The sequence below is a fragment of the Penaeus vannamei genome, chromosome 5, assembly GCF_042767895.1.
Source record: "Penaeus vannamei isolate JL-2024 chromosome 5, ASM4276789v1, whole genome shotgun sequence".
NCBI classification, from domain to species: domain Eukaryota; kingdom Metazoa; phylum Arthropoda; class Malacostraca; order Decapoda; family Penaeidae; genus Penaeus; species Penaeus vannamei.
The window spans coordinates 47,215,187-47,230,186 of NC_091553.1; the positions used below are offsets into that span (position 1 = coordinate 47,215,187).

General features: G+C 39.5%; 1 protein-coding gene across 1 annotated transcript in view; it reads left to right on the plus strand.

Moving 5' to 3' along the window:
* The window catches only part of LOC138861819 (fibrous sheath CABYR-binding protein-like), a 54,299-nt gene that overhangs the window by 7,004 nt on the left and 32,295 nt on the right, over nucleotides 1-15,000 (plus strand). Inside the window, exon 2 of the mRNA XM_070121668.1 lies at nucleotides 10,983-11,257. Coding sequence (XP_069977769.1) covers nucleotides 10,983-11,257 — 275 coding nt within the window. The remainder of the gene's footprint in view (nucleotides 1-10,982; nucleotides 11,258-15,000) is intronic.

Genomic DNA, 15,000 nt, shown 5'->3' on the forward strand with positions numbered 1-15,000 from the left:
ATATATATATATATATATATATATATATATATATATATATATGTATATATATGTATATGTATATATATATGTATATATATATATGTATTATATATATATATATATATATATATATATATATATATATATATATTATATATATATATATATATATATATATATATAATACATATATATATATACATATATATATACATATATATATATATCCCTTCTCCCTTTCCCCCTTTTCGTCCTTTCTCCCTATCCTCCTCCCTGTTTGTTTGTTGCACAAGCAACAAACAGAAGCACAAGCAACAAACGGAAGCACAAGCAACAAACAGAAGCACAAGCAACAAACAGAAGTACAAGCAACAAACAGAAGCACAAGCAACAAACAGAAGTACAAGCAACAATCAGAAGCACAAGCAACAAACAGAAGCACAAGCAACAAACAAAAGCACAAGCAACAAACAGAAGCACAAGCAACAAACAGAAGCACAAGCAACAAACAGAAGCACAAGCAACAAACAGAAGCACAAGCAACAATCAGAAGCACAAGCAACAAACAGAAGCACAAGCAACAAACAGAAGCACAAGCAACAAACAGAAGCACAAGTAACAAACAGAAGCACAAGCAACAAACAGAAGCACAAGCAACAAACAGAAGCACAAGCAACAAACAAAAGCACAAGCAACAAACAGAAGCACAAGCAACAAACAAAAGCACAAGCAACAAACAGAAGCATAAGCAACAAACAGAAGCACAAGCAACAAACAGAAGCACAAGCAACAAACAGAAGCACAAGCAACAATCAGAAGCACAAGCAACAAACAGAAGCACAAGCAACAAACAGAAGCACAAGCAACAAACAGAAGCAAAAGTAACAAACAGAAGCACAAGCAACAAACAGAAGCACAAGCAACAAACAGAAGCACAAGCATCAAACAGAAGCACAAGCAACAAACAGAAGCACAAGCAACAAACAGAAGCACAAGCAACAAACAGAAGCAAAAGTAACAAACAGAAGCACAAGCAACAAACAGAAGCACAAGCAACAAACAGAAGCACAAGCAACAAACAGAAGCACAAGCAACAAACAGAAGCACAAGCAACAAACACAAGCACAAGCAACAAACAGAAGCACAAGCAACAAACAGAAGCACAAGCAACAAACAGAAGCACAAGCAACAATCAGAAGCACAAGCAACAAACAGAAGCACAAGCAACAATCAGAAGCACAAGCAACAAACAGAAGCACAAGCAACAAACAGAAGCACAAGCAACAATCAGAAGCACAAGCAACAAACAGAAGCACAAGCAACAAACAGAAGCACAAGCAACAAACAGAAGCACAAGCAACAAACAGAAGCACAAGCAACAAACAGAAGCACAAGCAACAAACAGAAGCACAAGCAACAAACAGAAGCACAAGCAACAAACAGAAGCACAAGCAACAAACAGAAGCACAAGCAACAAACAGAAGCACAAGCAACAAACAGAAGCACAAGCAACAAACAGAAGCACAAGCAACAATCAGAAGCACAAGCAACAAACAGAAGCACAAGCAACAAACACAAGCACAAGCAACAAACAGAAGCACAAGCAACAAACAGAAGCACAAGCAACAAACAGAAGCACAAGCAACAAACAGAAGCACAAGCAACAAACAGAAGCATAAGCAACAAACAGAAGCACAAGCAACAAACAGAAGCACAAGCAACAAACAGAAGCACAAGCATCAAACAGAAGCACAAGCAACAAACAGAAGCACAAGCAACAAACAGAAGCACAAGCAACAAACAGAAGCACAAGCAACAAACAGAAGCACAAGCAACAAACAGAAGCACAAGCAACAAACAGAAGCACAAGCAACAAACAGAAGCACAAGCAACAATCAGAAGCACAAGCAACAAACAGAAGTACAAGCAACAAACAGAAGCACAAGCAACAAACAGAAGCACAAGCAACAAAAAGAAGCACAAGCAACAAACAGAAGCACAAGTAACAAACAGAAGCACAAGCAACAAACAGAAGCACAAGCAACAAACAGAAGCACAAGCAACAAACAGAAGCACAAGCAACAAACAGAAGCACAAGCAACAAACACAAGCACAAGCAACAAACACAAGCACAAGCAACAAACAGAAGCACAAGCAACAAACAGAAGCACAAGCAACAAACAGAAGCACAAGCAACAAACAGAAGCACAAGCAACAATCAGAAGCACAAGCAACAAACAGAAGCACAAGCAACAATCAGAAGCACAAGCAACAAACAGAAGCACAAGCAACAAACAGAAGCACAAGCAACAAACAGAAGCACAAGCAACAAACAGAAGCACAAGCAACAAACAGAAGCACAAGCAACAATCAGAAGCACAAGCAACAAACAGAAGCACAAGCAACAAACAGAAGCACAAGCAACAAACAGAAGCACAAGCAACAAACAGAAGCACAAGCAACAAACAGAAGCAAAAGTAACAAACAGAAGCACAAGCAACAAACAGAAGCACAAGCAACAAACAGAAGCACAAGCAACAAACAGAAGCACAAGCAACAAACAGAAGCACAAGCAACAAACAAAAGCACAAGCAACAAACAGAAGCACAAGCAACAAACAGAAGCACAAGCAACAAACAGAAGCACAAGCAACAAACAGAAGCACAAGCAACAAACAGAAGCACAAGCAACAAACAGAAGCACAAGCAACAAACAGAAGCACAAGCAACAAACAGAAGCACAAGCAACAAACAGAAGCACAAGCAACAAACAGAAGCACAAGCAACAAACAGAAGCACAAGCAACAAACAGAAGCACAAGCAACAAACAGAAGCAAAAGCAACAAACAGAAGCACAAGCAACAAACAGAAGCACAAGCAACAAACAGAAGCACAAGCAACAAACACAAGCACAAGCAACAAACAGAAGCACAAGCAACAAACAGAAGCACAAGCAACAAACAGAAGCACAAGTAACAAACAGAAGCACAAGCAACAAACAGAAGCACAAGCAACAAACAGAAGCACAAGCAACAATCAGAAGCACAAGCAACAAACAGAAGCACAAGCAACAAACAGAAGTACAAGCAACAAACAGAAGCACAAGCAACAAACAAAAGCACAAGCAACAAACAAAAGCACAAGCAACAAACAGAAGCACAAGCAACAAACAAAAGCACAAGCAACAAACAGAAGCACAAGCAACAAACAGAAGCACAAGCAACAAACAGAAGCACAAGCAACAAACAAAAGCACAAGCAACAAACAAAAGCACAAGCAACAAACAGAAGCACAAGCAACAAACAAAAGCACAAGCAACAAACAAAAGCACAAGCAACAAACAGAAGCACAAGCAACAAACAAAAGCACAAGCAACAAACAGAAGCACAAGCAACAAACAGAAGCACAAGCAACAATCAGAAGCACAAGCAACAAACAGAAGCACAAGCAACAAACAGAAGTACAAGCAACAAACAGAAGCACAAGCAACAAACAGAAGCACAAGTAACAAACAGAAGCACAAGCAACAAACAGAAGCACAAGCAACAAACAAAAGCACAAGCAACAATCAGAAGCACAAGCAACAATCAGAAGCACAAGCAACAAACAGAAGCACAAACAACAAACAGAAGCACAAGCAACAATCAGAAGCACAAGCAACAAACAGAAGCACAAACAACAAACAGAAGCACAAGCAACAAACAGAAGCACAAGCAACAATCAGAAGCACAAGCAACAAACAAAAGCACAAGCAACAAACAGAAGCACAAGCAACAAACAAAAGCACCAGCAACAATCAGAAGCACAAGCAACAAACAAAAGCACAAGCAACAAACAGAAGCACAAACAACAAACAGAAGCACAAGCAACAATCAGAAGCACAAGCAACAAACAGAAGCACAAACAACAAACAGAAGCACAAGCAACAAACAGAAGCACAAGCAACAATCAGAAGCACAAGCAACAAACAAAAGCACAAGCAACAAACAGAAACACAAGCAACAAACAAAAGCACAAACAACAAACAGAAGCACAAGCAACAAACAAAAGCACAAGCAACAATCAGAAGCACAAGCAACAATCAGAAGCACAAGCAACAAACAAAAGCACAAGCAACAAACAGAAGCACAAGCAACAAACAGAAGCACAAGCAACAAACAGAAGCACAAGCAACAAACAAAAGCACAAGCAACAAACAGAAGCACAAAAAACAAACAGAAGCACAAGCAACAATCAGAAGCACAAGCAACAAACAGAAGCACAAGCAACAAACAGAAGCACAAGCAACAAACAGAAACACAAGCAACAAACAAAAGCACAAGCAACAAACAGAAGCACAAGCAACAAACAGAAGCACAAGCAACAAACAGAAGCACAAGCAACAAACAGAAGCACAAGCAACAAACAGAAGCACAAGCAATAAACAGAAGCACAAGCAACAAACAGAAGCACAAGCAACAAACAAAAGCACAAGCAACAATCAGAAGCACAAGCAACAATCAGAAGCACAAGCAACAAACAAAAGCACAAGCAACAAACAGAAGCACAAGCAACAAACAAAAGCACAAGCAACAAACAGAAGCACAAGCAACAAACAAAAGCACAAGCAACAAACAGAAGCACAAGCAACAAACAAAAGCACAAGCAACAAACAGAAGCACAAGCAACAAACAGAAGCACAAGCAATAAACAGAAGCACAAGCAACAAACAGAAGCACAAGCAACAAACAAAAGCACAAGCAACAATCAGAAGCACAAGCAACAATCAGAAGCACAAGCAACAAACAGAAGCACAAGCCACAAACAGAAGCACAAGCAACAAACAGAAACACAAGCAACAAACAAAAGCACAAGCAACAAACAGAAGCACAAGCAACAAACAGAAGCACAAGCAACAAACAGAAGCACAAGCAACAAACAGAAGCACAAGCAACAAACAGAAGCACAAGCAATAAACAGAAGCACAAGCAACAAACAGAAGCACAAGCAACAAACAAAAGCACAAGCAACAATCAGAAGCACAAGCAACAAACAAAAGCACAAGCAACAAACAAAAGCACAAGCAACAAACAAAAGCACAAGCAACAAACAGAAGCACAAGCAACAAACAGAAGCACAAGCAACAAACACAAGCACAAGCAACAAACAGAAGCACAAGCAACAAACAAAAGCACAAGCAACAAACAGAAGCACAAGCAACAAACACAAGCACAAGCAACAAACAGAAGCACAAGCAACAAACAAAAGCAGAAGCAACAAACAGAAGCACAAGCAACAAACAGAAGCACAAGCAACAATCAGAAGCACAAGCAACAAACAGAAGCACAAGCAACAAACAAAAGCACAAGCAACAAACAGAAGCACAAGCAACAAACAGAAGCACAAGCATCAAACAGAAGCACAAGCAACAATCAGAAGCACAAGCAACAAACAGAAGCACAAGCAACAATCAGAAGCACAAGCAACAAACAGAAGCACAAGCATCAAACAGAAGCACAAGCAACAAACAGAAGCACAAGCAACAATCAGAAGCACAAGCAACAAACAGAAGCACAAGCAACAATCAGAAGCACAAGCAACAAACAGAAGCACAAGCAACAAACAGAAGCACAAGCATCAAACAGAAGCACAAGCAACAAACAGAAGCACAAGCAACAAACAGAAGCACAAGCAACAAACAGAAGCACAAGCAACAAACAGAAGCACAAGCAACAAACAGAAGCACAAGCAACAATCAGAAGCACAAGTAACAAACAGAAGCACAAGCAACAAACAGAAGCACAAGCAACAATCAGAAGCACAAGCAACAAACAGAAGCACAAGCAACAAACAGAAGCACAAGCATCAAACAGAAGCACAAGCATCAAACAGAAGCACAAGTAACAAACAGAAGCACAAGCAACAAACAGAAGCACAAGCATCAAACACAAGCACAAGCAACAAACAGAAGCACAAGCAACAAACAGAAGCACAAGCAACAATCAGAAGCACAAGCAACAAACAGAAGCACAAGCAACAAACAGAAGCACAAGCAACAAACAGAAGCACAAGCAACAAACAGAAGCACAAGCAACAAACAGAAGCACAAGCAACAAACAGAAGCACAAGCAACAATCAGAAGCACAAGCATCAAACAGAAGCACAAGCAACAATCAGAAGCACAAGTAACAAACAGAAGCACAAGCAACAAACAGAAGCACAAGCAACAAACAGAAGCACAAGCAACAATCAGAAGCACAAGCAACAAACAGAAGCACAAGCAACAAACAGAAGCACAAGCAACAAACAGAAGCACAAGCAACAAACAGAAGCACAAGCATCAAACAGAAGCACAAGCAACAAACAGAAGCACAAGCAACAAACAGAAGCACAAGCAACAATCAGAAGCACAAGCAACAATCAGAAGCACAAGCAACAAACAGAAGCACAAGCAACAAACAGAAGCACAAGCAACAATCAGAAGCACAAGCAACAATCAGAAGCACAAGCAACAAACAGAAGCACAAGCAACAAACAGAAGCACAAGCAACAATCAGAAGCACAAGCAACAAACAGAAGCACAAACAACAAACAGAAGCACAAGCAACAAACAGAAGCACAAGCAACAATCAGAAGCACAAGCAACAATCAGAAGCACAAGCAACAAACAGAAGCACAAGCAACAAAAAGAAGCACAAGCAACAATCAGAAGCACAAGCAACAAACAGAAGCACAAGCAACAAACAGAAGCACAAGCAACAAACAGAAGCACAAGCAACAAACAGAAGCACAAGCATCAAACAGAAGCACAAGCAACAAACAGAAGCACAAGCAACAAACAGAAGCACAAGCATCAAACAGAAGCACAAGCAACAAACAGAAGCACAAGCAACAAACAGAAGCACAAGCAACAAACAGAAGCACAAGCAACAAACAGAAGCACAAGCAACAAACAGAAGCACAAGCAACAAACAGAAGCACAAGCAACAAACAGAAGCACAAGCAACAAATAGAAGCACAAGCAACAAACAGAAGCACAAGCAACAAACAAAAGCACAAGCAACAAACAGAAGCACAAGCAACAAACAGAAGCACAAGCAACAAACAGAAGCACAAGCAACAAACAGAAGCACAAGCAACAAACAGAAGCACAAGCAACAAACAGAAGCACAAGCACCAAACAGAAGCACAAGCAACAAACAGAAGCACAAGCAACAAACAGAAGCACAAGCAACAATCAGAAGCACAAGCAACAAACAGAAGCACAAGCAACAAACAGAAGCACAAGCAACAAACAGAAGCACAAGCAACAAACAAAAGCACAAGCAACAAACAGAAGCACAAGCAACAAACAGAAGCACAAGCAACAAACAGAAGCACAAGCAACAAACAGAAGCACAAGCAACAAACAGAAGCACAAGCAACAAACAGAAGCACAAGCAACAAACAGAAGCACAAGCAACAATCAGAAGCACAAGCAACAAACAGAAGCACAAGCAACAAACAGAAGCACAAGCAACAAACAGAAGCACAAGCAACAAACAGAAGCACAAGCAACAAACAGAAGCACAAGCAACAAACAGAAGCACAAGCAACAAACAGAAGCACAAGCAACAAACAGAAGCACAAGCAACAAACAGAAGCACAAGCAACAAACAGAAGCACAAGCAACAAACAGAAGCACAAGCAACAAACAGAAGCATAAGCAACAAACAGAAGCACAAGCAACAAACAGAAGCACAAGCAACAAACAGAAGCACAAGCAACAATCAGAAGCACAAGCAACAAACAGAAGCATAAGCATCAATCAGAAGCACAAGCAACAAACAGAAGCACAAGCAACAAACAGAAGCACAAGCAACAAACAGAAGCACAAGCAACAATCAGAAGCACAAGCAACAAACAGAAGCACAAGCAACAAACAGAAGCACAAGCAACAAACAGAAGCACAAGCAACAAACAGAAGCACAAGCAACAAACAGAAGCACAAGCAACAAACAGAAGCACAAGCAACAAACAGAAGCACAAGCAACAAACAGAAGCACAAGCAACAAACAGAAGCACAAGCAACAAACAAAAGCACAAGCAACAAACAGAAGCACAAGCAACAATCAGAAGCACAAGCAACAATCAGAAGCACAAGCAACAAACAGAAGCATAAGCAACAAACAGAAGCACAAGCAACAATCAGAAGCACAAGCAACAATCAGAAGCACAAGCAACAAACAGAAGCACAAGCAACAATCAGAAGCACAAGCAACAATCAGAAGCACAAGCAACAAACAGAAGCATAAGCAACAAACAGAAGCACAAGCAACAAACAGAAGCACAAGCAACAATCAGAAGCAAAAGCAACAATCAGAAGCACAAGCAACAAACAAAAGCACAAGCAACAAACAGAAGCACAAGCAACAATCAGAAGCACAAGCAACAATCAGAAGCACAAGCAACAATCAGAAGCACAAGCAACAAACAAAAGCACAAGCAACAAACAGAAGCACAAGCAACAAACAAAAGCACAAGCAACAATCAGAAGCACAAGCAACAAACAGAAGCACAAGCAACAATCAGAAGCACAAGCAACAATCAGAAGCACAAGCAACAAACAGAAGCACAAGCAACAAACAGAAGCACAAGCAACAAACAGAAGCACAAGCAACAATCAGAAGCACAAGCAACAATCAGAAGCATAAGCAACAAACAGAAGCATAAGCAACAAACAGAAGCACAAGCAACAATCAGAAGCACAAGCAACAATCAGAAGCACAAGCAACAAACAGAAGCACAAGCAACAATCAGAAGCACAAGCAACAAACAGAAGCACAAGCAACAAACACAAGCACAAGCAACAAACAGAAGCACAAGCAACAAACAAAAGCACAAGCAACAAACAGAAGCACAAGTAACAAACAGAAGCACAAGCAACAAACAGAAGCATAAGCATCAATCAGAAGCACAAGCAACAAACAGAAGCACAAGCAACAAACAGAAGCACAAGCAACAAACAGAAGCACAAGCAACAAACAGAAGCACAAGTAACAAACAGAAGCACAAGCAACAAACAGAAGCACAAGCAACAAACAGAAGCACAAGCAACAAACAGAAGCACAAGCAACAAACAGAAGCACAAGTAACAAACAGAAGCACAAGCAACAAACAGAAGCATAAGCATCAATCAGAAGCACAAGCAACAAACAGAAGCACAAGCAACAAACAGAAGCACAAGCAACAAACAGAAGCACAAGCAACAAACAGAAGCACAAGCAACAAACAGAAGCACAAGCAACAAACAGAAGCACAAGCAACAAACAGAAGCACAAGCAACAAACAGAAGCATAAGCAACAAACAGAAGCACAAGCAACAAACAGAAGCACAAGCAACAAACAGAAGCACAAGCAACAATCAGAAGCACAAGCAACAAACAGAAGCATAAGCAACAAACAAAAGCACAAGCAACAAACAGAAGCACAAGTAACAAACAGAAGCACAAGCAACAAACAGAAGCATAAGCATCAATCAGAAGCACAAGCAACAAACAGAAGCACAAGCAACAAACAGAAGCACAAGCAACAATCAGAAGCACAAGCAACAAACAGAAGCATAAGCAACAAACAGAAGCACAAGCAACAAACAGAAGCACAAGCAACAAACAGAAGCATAAGCAACAAACAGAAGCACAAGCAACAAACAGAAGCACAAGCAACAAACAGAAGCACAAGCAACAATCAGAAGCACAAGCAACAAACAGAAGCATAAGCAACAAACAAAAGCACAAGCAACAAACAGAAGCACAAGCAACAAACAGAAGCACAAGCAACAAACAGAAGCAAAAGTAACAAACAGAAGCACAAGCAACAATCAGAAGCACAAGCAACAAACAGAAGCACAAGCAACAAACACAAGCACAAGTAACAAACAGAAGCACAAGCAACAAACAGAAGCACAAGAAACAAACAAAAGCACAAGCAATAAACAGAAGCACAAGCAACAAACAGAAGCACAAGCAACAAACAGAAGCACAAGCAACAAACAAAAGCACAAGCAACAAACAGAAGCACAAGCAACAAACAGAAGCACAAGCAACAAACAGAAGCACAAGCAACAAACAGAAGCACAAGCAACAAACAGAAGCACAAGCAACAAACAGAAGCACAAGCAACAAACAGAAGCACAAGCAACAAACAGAAGCACAAGCAACAAACAGAAGCACAAGCAACAAACAGAAGCACAAGCAACAATCAGAAGCACAAGCAACAAACAGAAGCACAAGCAACAAACAGAAGCACAAGCAACAAACAGAAGCACAAGCAACAAACAGAAGCACAAGCAACAAACAGAAGCACAAGCAACAAACAGAAGCACAAGCAACAAACAGAAGCACAAGCAACAAACAGAAGCACAAGCAACAAACAGAAGCACAAGCAACAAACAGAAGCACAAGCAACAAACAGAAGCACAAGCAACAAACAGAAGCACAAGCAACAAACAGAAGCACAAGCAACAAACAGAAGCACAAGCAACAAACAGAAGCACAAGCAACAAACAGAAGCACAAGCAACAAACAAAAGCACAAGCAACAAACACAAGCACAAGCAACAAACAGAAGTACAAGCAACAAACAGAAGCACAAGCAACAAACAGAAGCACAAGCAACAAACAAAAGCACAAGCAACAAACAGAAGCACAAGCAACAAACAGAAGCACAAGAAACAAACAGAAGCACAAGCAATAAACAGAAGCACAAGCAACAAACAGAAGCACAAACAACAAACAGAAGCACAAGCAACAAACAGAGGCACAACCAACAAACAGAAGCACAAGCAACAAACAGAAGCACAAGCAACAAACAGAAGCACAAGCAACAAACAGAAGCACAAGCAACAATCAGAAGCACAAGCAACAAACAGAAGCACAAGCAACAAACAGAAGCACAAGCAACAAACAAAAGCACAAGCAACAAACAGAAGCACAAGCAACAAACAGAAGCACAAGCAACAAACAAAAGCACAAGCAACAAACAGAAGCACAAGCAACAAACAGAAGCACAAGCAACAAACAGAAGCACAAGCAACAATCAGAAGCACAAGTAACAAAGAGAAGCACAAGCAACAATCAGAAGCACAAGCAGCAAACAGAAGCACAAGCAACAAACAGAAGCACAAGCAACAAATAGAAGCACAAGCAACAAACAAAAGCACAAGCAACAAACAGAAGCACAAGCAACAAGCAGAAGCACAAGGCAACAAACAGAAGCACAAGCAACAAACACAAGCACAAGCAACAAACAGAAGCACAAGCAACAATCAGAAGCACAAGCAACAATCAGAAGCACAAGCAACAAACAGAAGCACAAGCAACAAACAGAAGCACAAGCAACAAACACAAGCACAAGCAACAAACAGAAGCACAAGCAACAAACAGAAGCACAGGCAACAAACAGAAGCACAAGCAACAAACAGAAGCACAAGCAACAAACAGAAGCACAAGAAACAAACAAAAGCACAAGCAACAATCAGAAGCACAAGCAACAAACAGAAGCACAAACAACAAACAGAAGCACAAGCAACAAACAGAAGCACAAGCAACAAACAGAAGCACAAGCAACAAACAGAAGCACAAGCAACAAACAAAAGCACAAGCAACAAACAGAAGCACAAGCAACAAACAGAAGCACAAGCAACAAACAGAAGCACAAGCAACAATCAGAAGCACAAGCAACAAACAGAAGCACAAGCAACAAACAGAAGCACAAGCAACAATCAGAAGCAGAAGCAACAAACAGAAACACAAGCAACAATCAGAAGCACAAGCAACAATCAGAAGCACAAGCAACAAACAGAAGCACAAGCAACAAACAGAAGCACAAGCAACAATCAGAAGCACAAGCAACAAACAGAAGCACAAGCAACAAACAGAAACACAAGCAACAAACAGAAGCACAAGCAACAAACAGAAGCACAAGCAACAAACAGAAGCACAAGCAACAAACAGAAGCACAAGCAACAAACAGAAGCACAAGCAACAAACAGAAGCACAAGCAACAAACAGAAGCACAAGCAACAAACAGAAGCACAAGAAACAAACAGAAGCACAAGCAACAAACAGAAGCACAAGAAACAAACAGAAGCACAAGCAACAATCAGAAGCACAAGCAACAAACAGAAGCACAAGCAACAATCAGAAGCACAAGCAACAAACACAAGCACAAGCAACAAACAGAAGCACAAGCAACAAACAGAAGCACAAGCAACAAACAGAAGCACAAGCAACAATCAGAAGCACAAGCAGCAAACAGAAGCACAAGCAACAAACAGAAGCACAAGCAACAAACAGAAGCACAAGAAACAAACAGAAGCACAAGCAACAAACAGAAGCACAAGAAACAAACAGAAGCACAAGCAACAATCAGAAGCACAATCAACAAACAGAAGCACAAGCAACAATCAGAAGCACAAGCAACAAACAGAAGCACAAGCAACAAACAGAAGCACAAGCATCAAACAGAAGCACAAGCAACAAACAGAAGCACAAGCAACAAACAGAAGAACAAGGAACAAACAGAAGCACAAGCAACAATCAGAAGCACAAGCAACAAACACAAGCACAAGCAACAAATACAAGCACAAGCAACAAACAGAAGCACAAGCAACAAACAGAAGCACAAGCAACAATCAGAAGCACAAGCAACAAACAGAAGCACAAGCAACAATCAGAAGCACAAGCAGGTGGGAAGCAGAAGCAGAGAGACCAGAAATGTCCCGCTGCCTGAGGGTAATTGTTGCATGCAGGTTGCAAGTTCTGCTACGTGCCACAGTACTTGTTTTTTTTCCCTTTTTTTCGTTATTTTTAAGTTGGGTTAGGTTAGGTATATTTTACTTTTGTTGCAGTTAGGGTTATATATATTTTTTTCCTCTTTTTCTTTGTTTTTTTTTTTGTTATTTTTAAGTTGGGTTAGGTTAGGTACATTTTAATTTTGTTGCAGTTAGGGTTATATATATTTTTTTCCTCTTTTTCTTTGTTTTTTTTTTTGTTATTTTTAAGTTGGGTTAGGTTAGGTATATTTCAATTTTGTTGCAGTTAGTGTTATGTATTTTTTTCTCTCTTTTTTCTGTCTCTTTATACTGTGATTCTTTGTTTGTGTGATGTATCTGTCTGTCTGTCTGTTAACTTTTCGTTTGTCTGTTGGGTTGTTTATTTATATGTCTGTCTATCAATTCGTCTGTCGATTTGTCTGTCTGTCTGTCGATCTGTCTGTCTGTCTGTCGATCTGTCTGTCCGTCTGTTGTTCTGTCTGTCTCTGCTTCTCTCTCATTCTTAATGTTTTTTTTTTTTTGTCTCTGTCTTTGTCTCTCTTTTTCTCTGTCTCTCTCTCTCTCTCTCCCTTCTTCATTGACCTCCTCCTCCTCCTCTCTCTCTGTCTCTCTCCCTTCTTCATTCACCTCTTCCTCCTCCTCCTCTCCCCCCCCCCCTCTCTCTCCTCTCTTCATTCACCTCCTCTCTCTCTCTCTCTCTCTCTCTCTCTCTCTCTCTCTCTCTCTCTCTCTCTCTCTCTCTCTCTCTCTCTCTCTCTCTCTCTCTCTCTCTCTCTCTCTCTCTCTCTCTATGCCAACTAACTTCGTAATCAATTCATCTGATTACCATTCCTCATATGATTTATGATCGTGGATGACAAATGAACAAATATTAGATTAAAATGAATTAGAAGATTTGATAATGTTTTCACAAGGAATGCAGTGACTATCCTTATTAATTACCATTGTGTTCTTATTATTAATTATCATCATTATCATTATTAGTATTATTATTATTAATCATCATTAATTTTTCATATGCAATGCAGTGACTCTATCATCATTAATTATTATTAGTAGTTATCATTATTAATTATCATTATTATCATTATTATTAATCATTACTATTAATTCTTCATACGCAGTACAGTGACTCTATCATTATCAATTATTATTGTTATCTATTTATCAATTCTATCCATATCTATCTATTTATTAATTCTATCCTTATCTGTCTATTCATCAATTCTATCCTTATTCATCTATCCATTCACCAATCTACCCACCCCATTTATCCATTTTTACATTGATTATCTATCTATCTACTTCTCTTTTATCAATTTTATCGTTATTTATCCCATCTATTCATTCTTTACGTTGATTATCTATCTATCTACTTCCCTTTTATCAATTCTATCGTTATTTATCCCATCTATTCATTTTTTACATTGATTATCTATCTATCTACTTCCCTATATCAATTCTATCGTTATTTATCCCATCTATTCATTTTTACATTGATTATCTATCTATCTACTTCCCTTTTATCAATTCTATCGTTATTTATCCCATCTATTCATTTTTTACGTTGATTATCTATCTATCTACTTCCCTTTTATCAATTCTATCGTTATTTATCCCATCTATTCATTCTTTACATTGATTATCTATCTATCTACTTCCCTTTTATCAATTCTATCGTTATTTATCCCATCTATTCATTCTTTACATTGATTATCTATCTATCTACTTCCCTTTTATCAATTTTATCGTTATTTCTATCCCATCTATCCATTCTTTACATTATCTATCTATCTACTTCCCTTTTATCAATCCTATCGTTATTTATCCCATCTATTCATTCTTTACATTGATTATCTATCTATCTACTTCCCTTTTATCAATTCTATCGTTATTTATCCTATCTATTCATTCTTTACATTGATTATCTATCTATCTACTTCCCTGCAGGTCTTTCTATATGTCCCTCTAGCTCCCAAACCACCAAGGTCAAGATGTTGCAAAATTGGCCGTAAAAGGGCAAAAAAGTCCTATACTTGCAACATTTGGCCAAACTGAAGACCCGGACGGTGACTCAGCATTTTTGCCAGGTTGCGTAATCCCAAGGAGTTTAAGGTTGAGTTTGGCGTGTCAGGTGTGGAGGAGGGTGCTGGTGGACTGTGTGTGTGTGTGTGTGTGTGTGTGTGTTTGTGTGTGTGTGTGTGTGTGTGTGTGTGTGTGTGTGTGT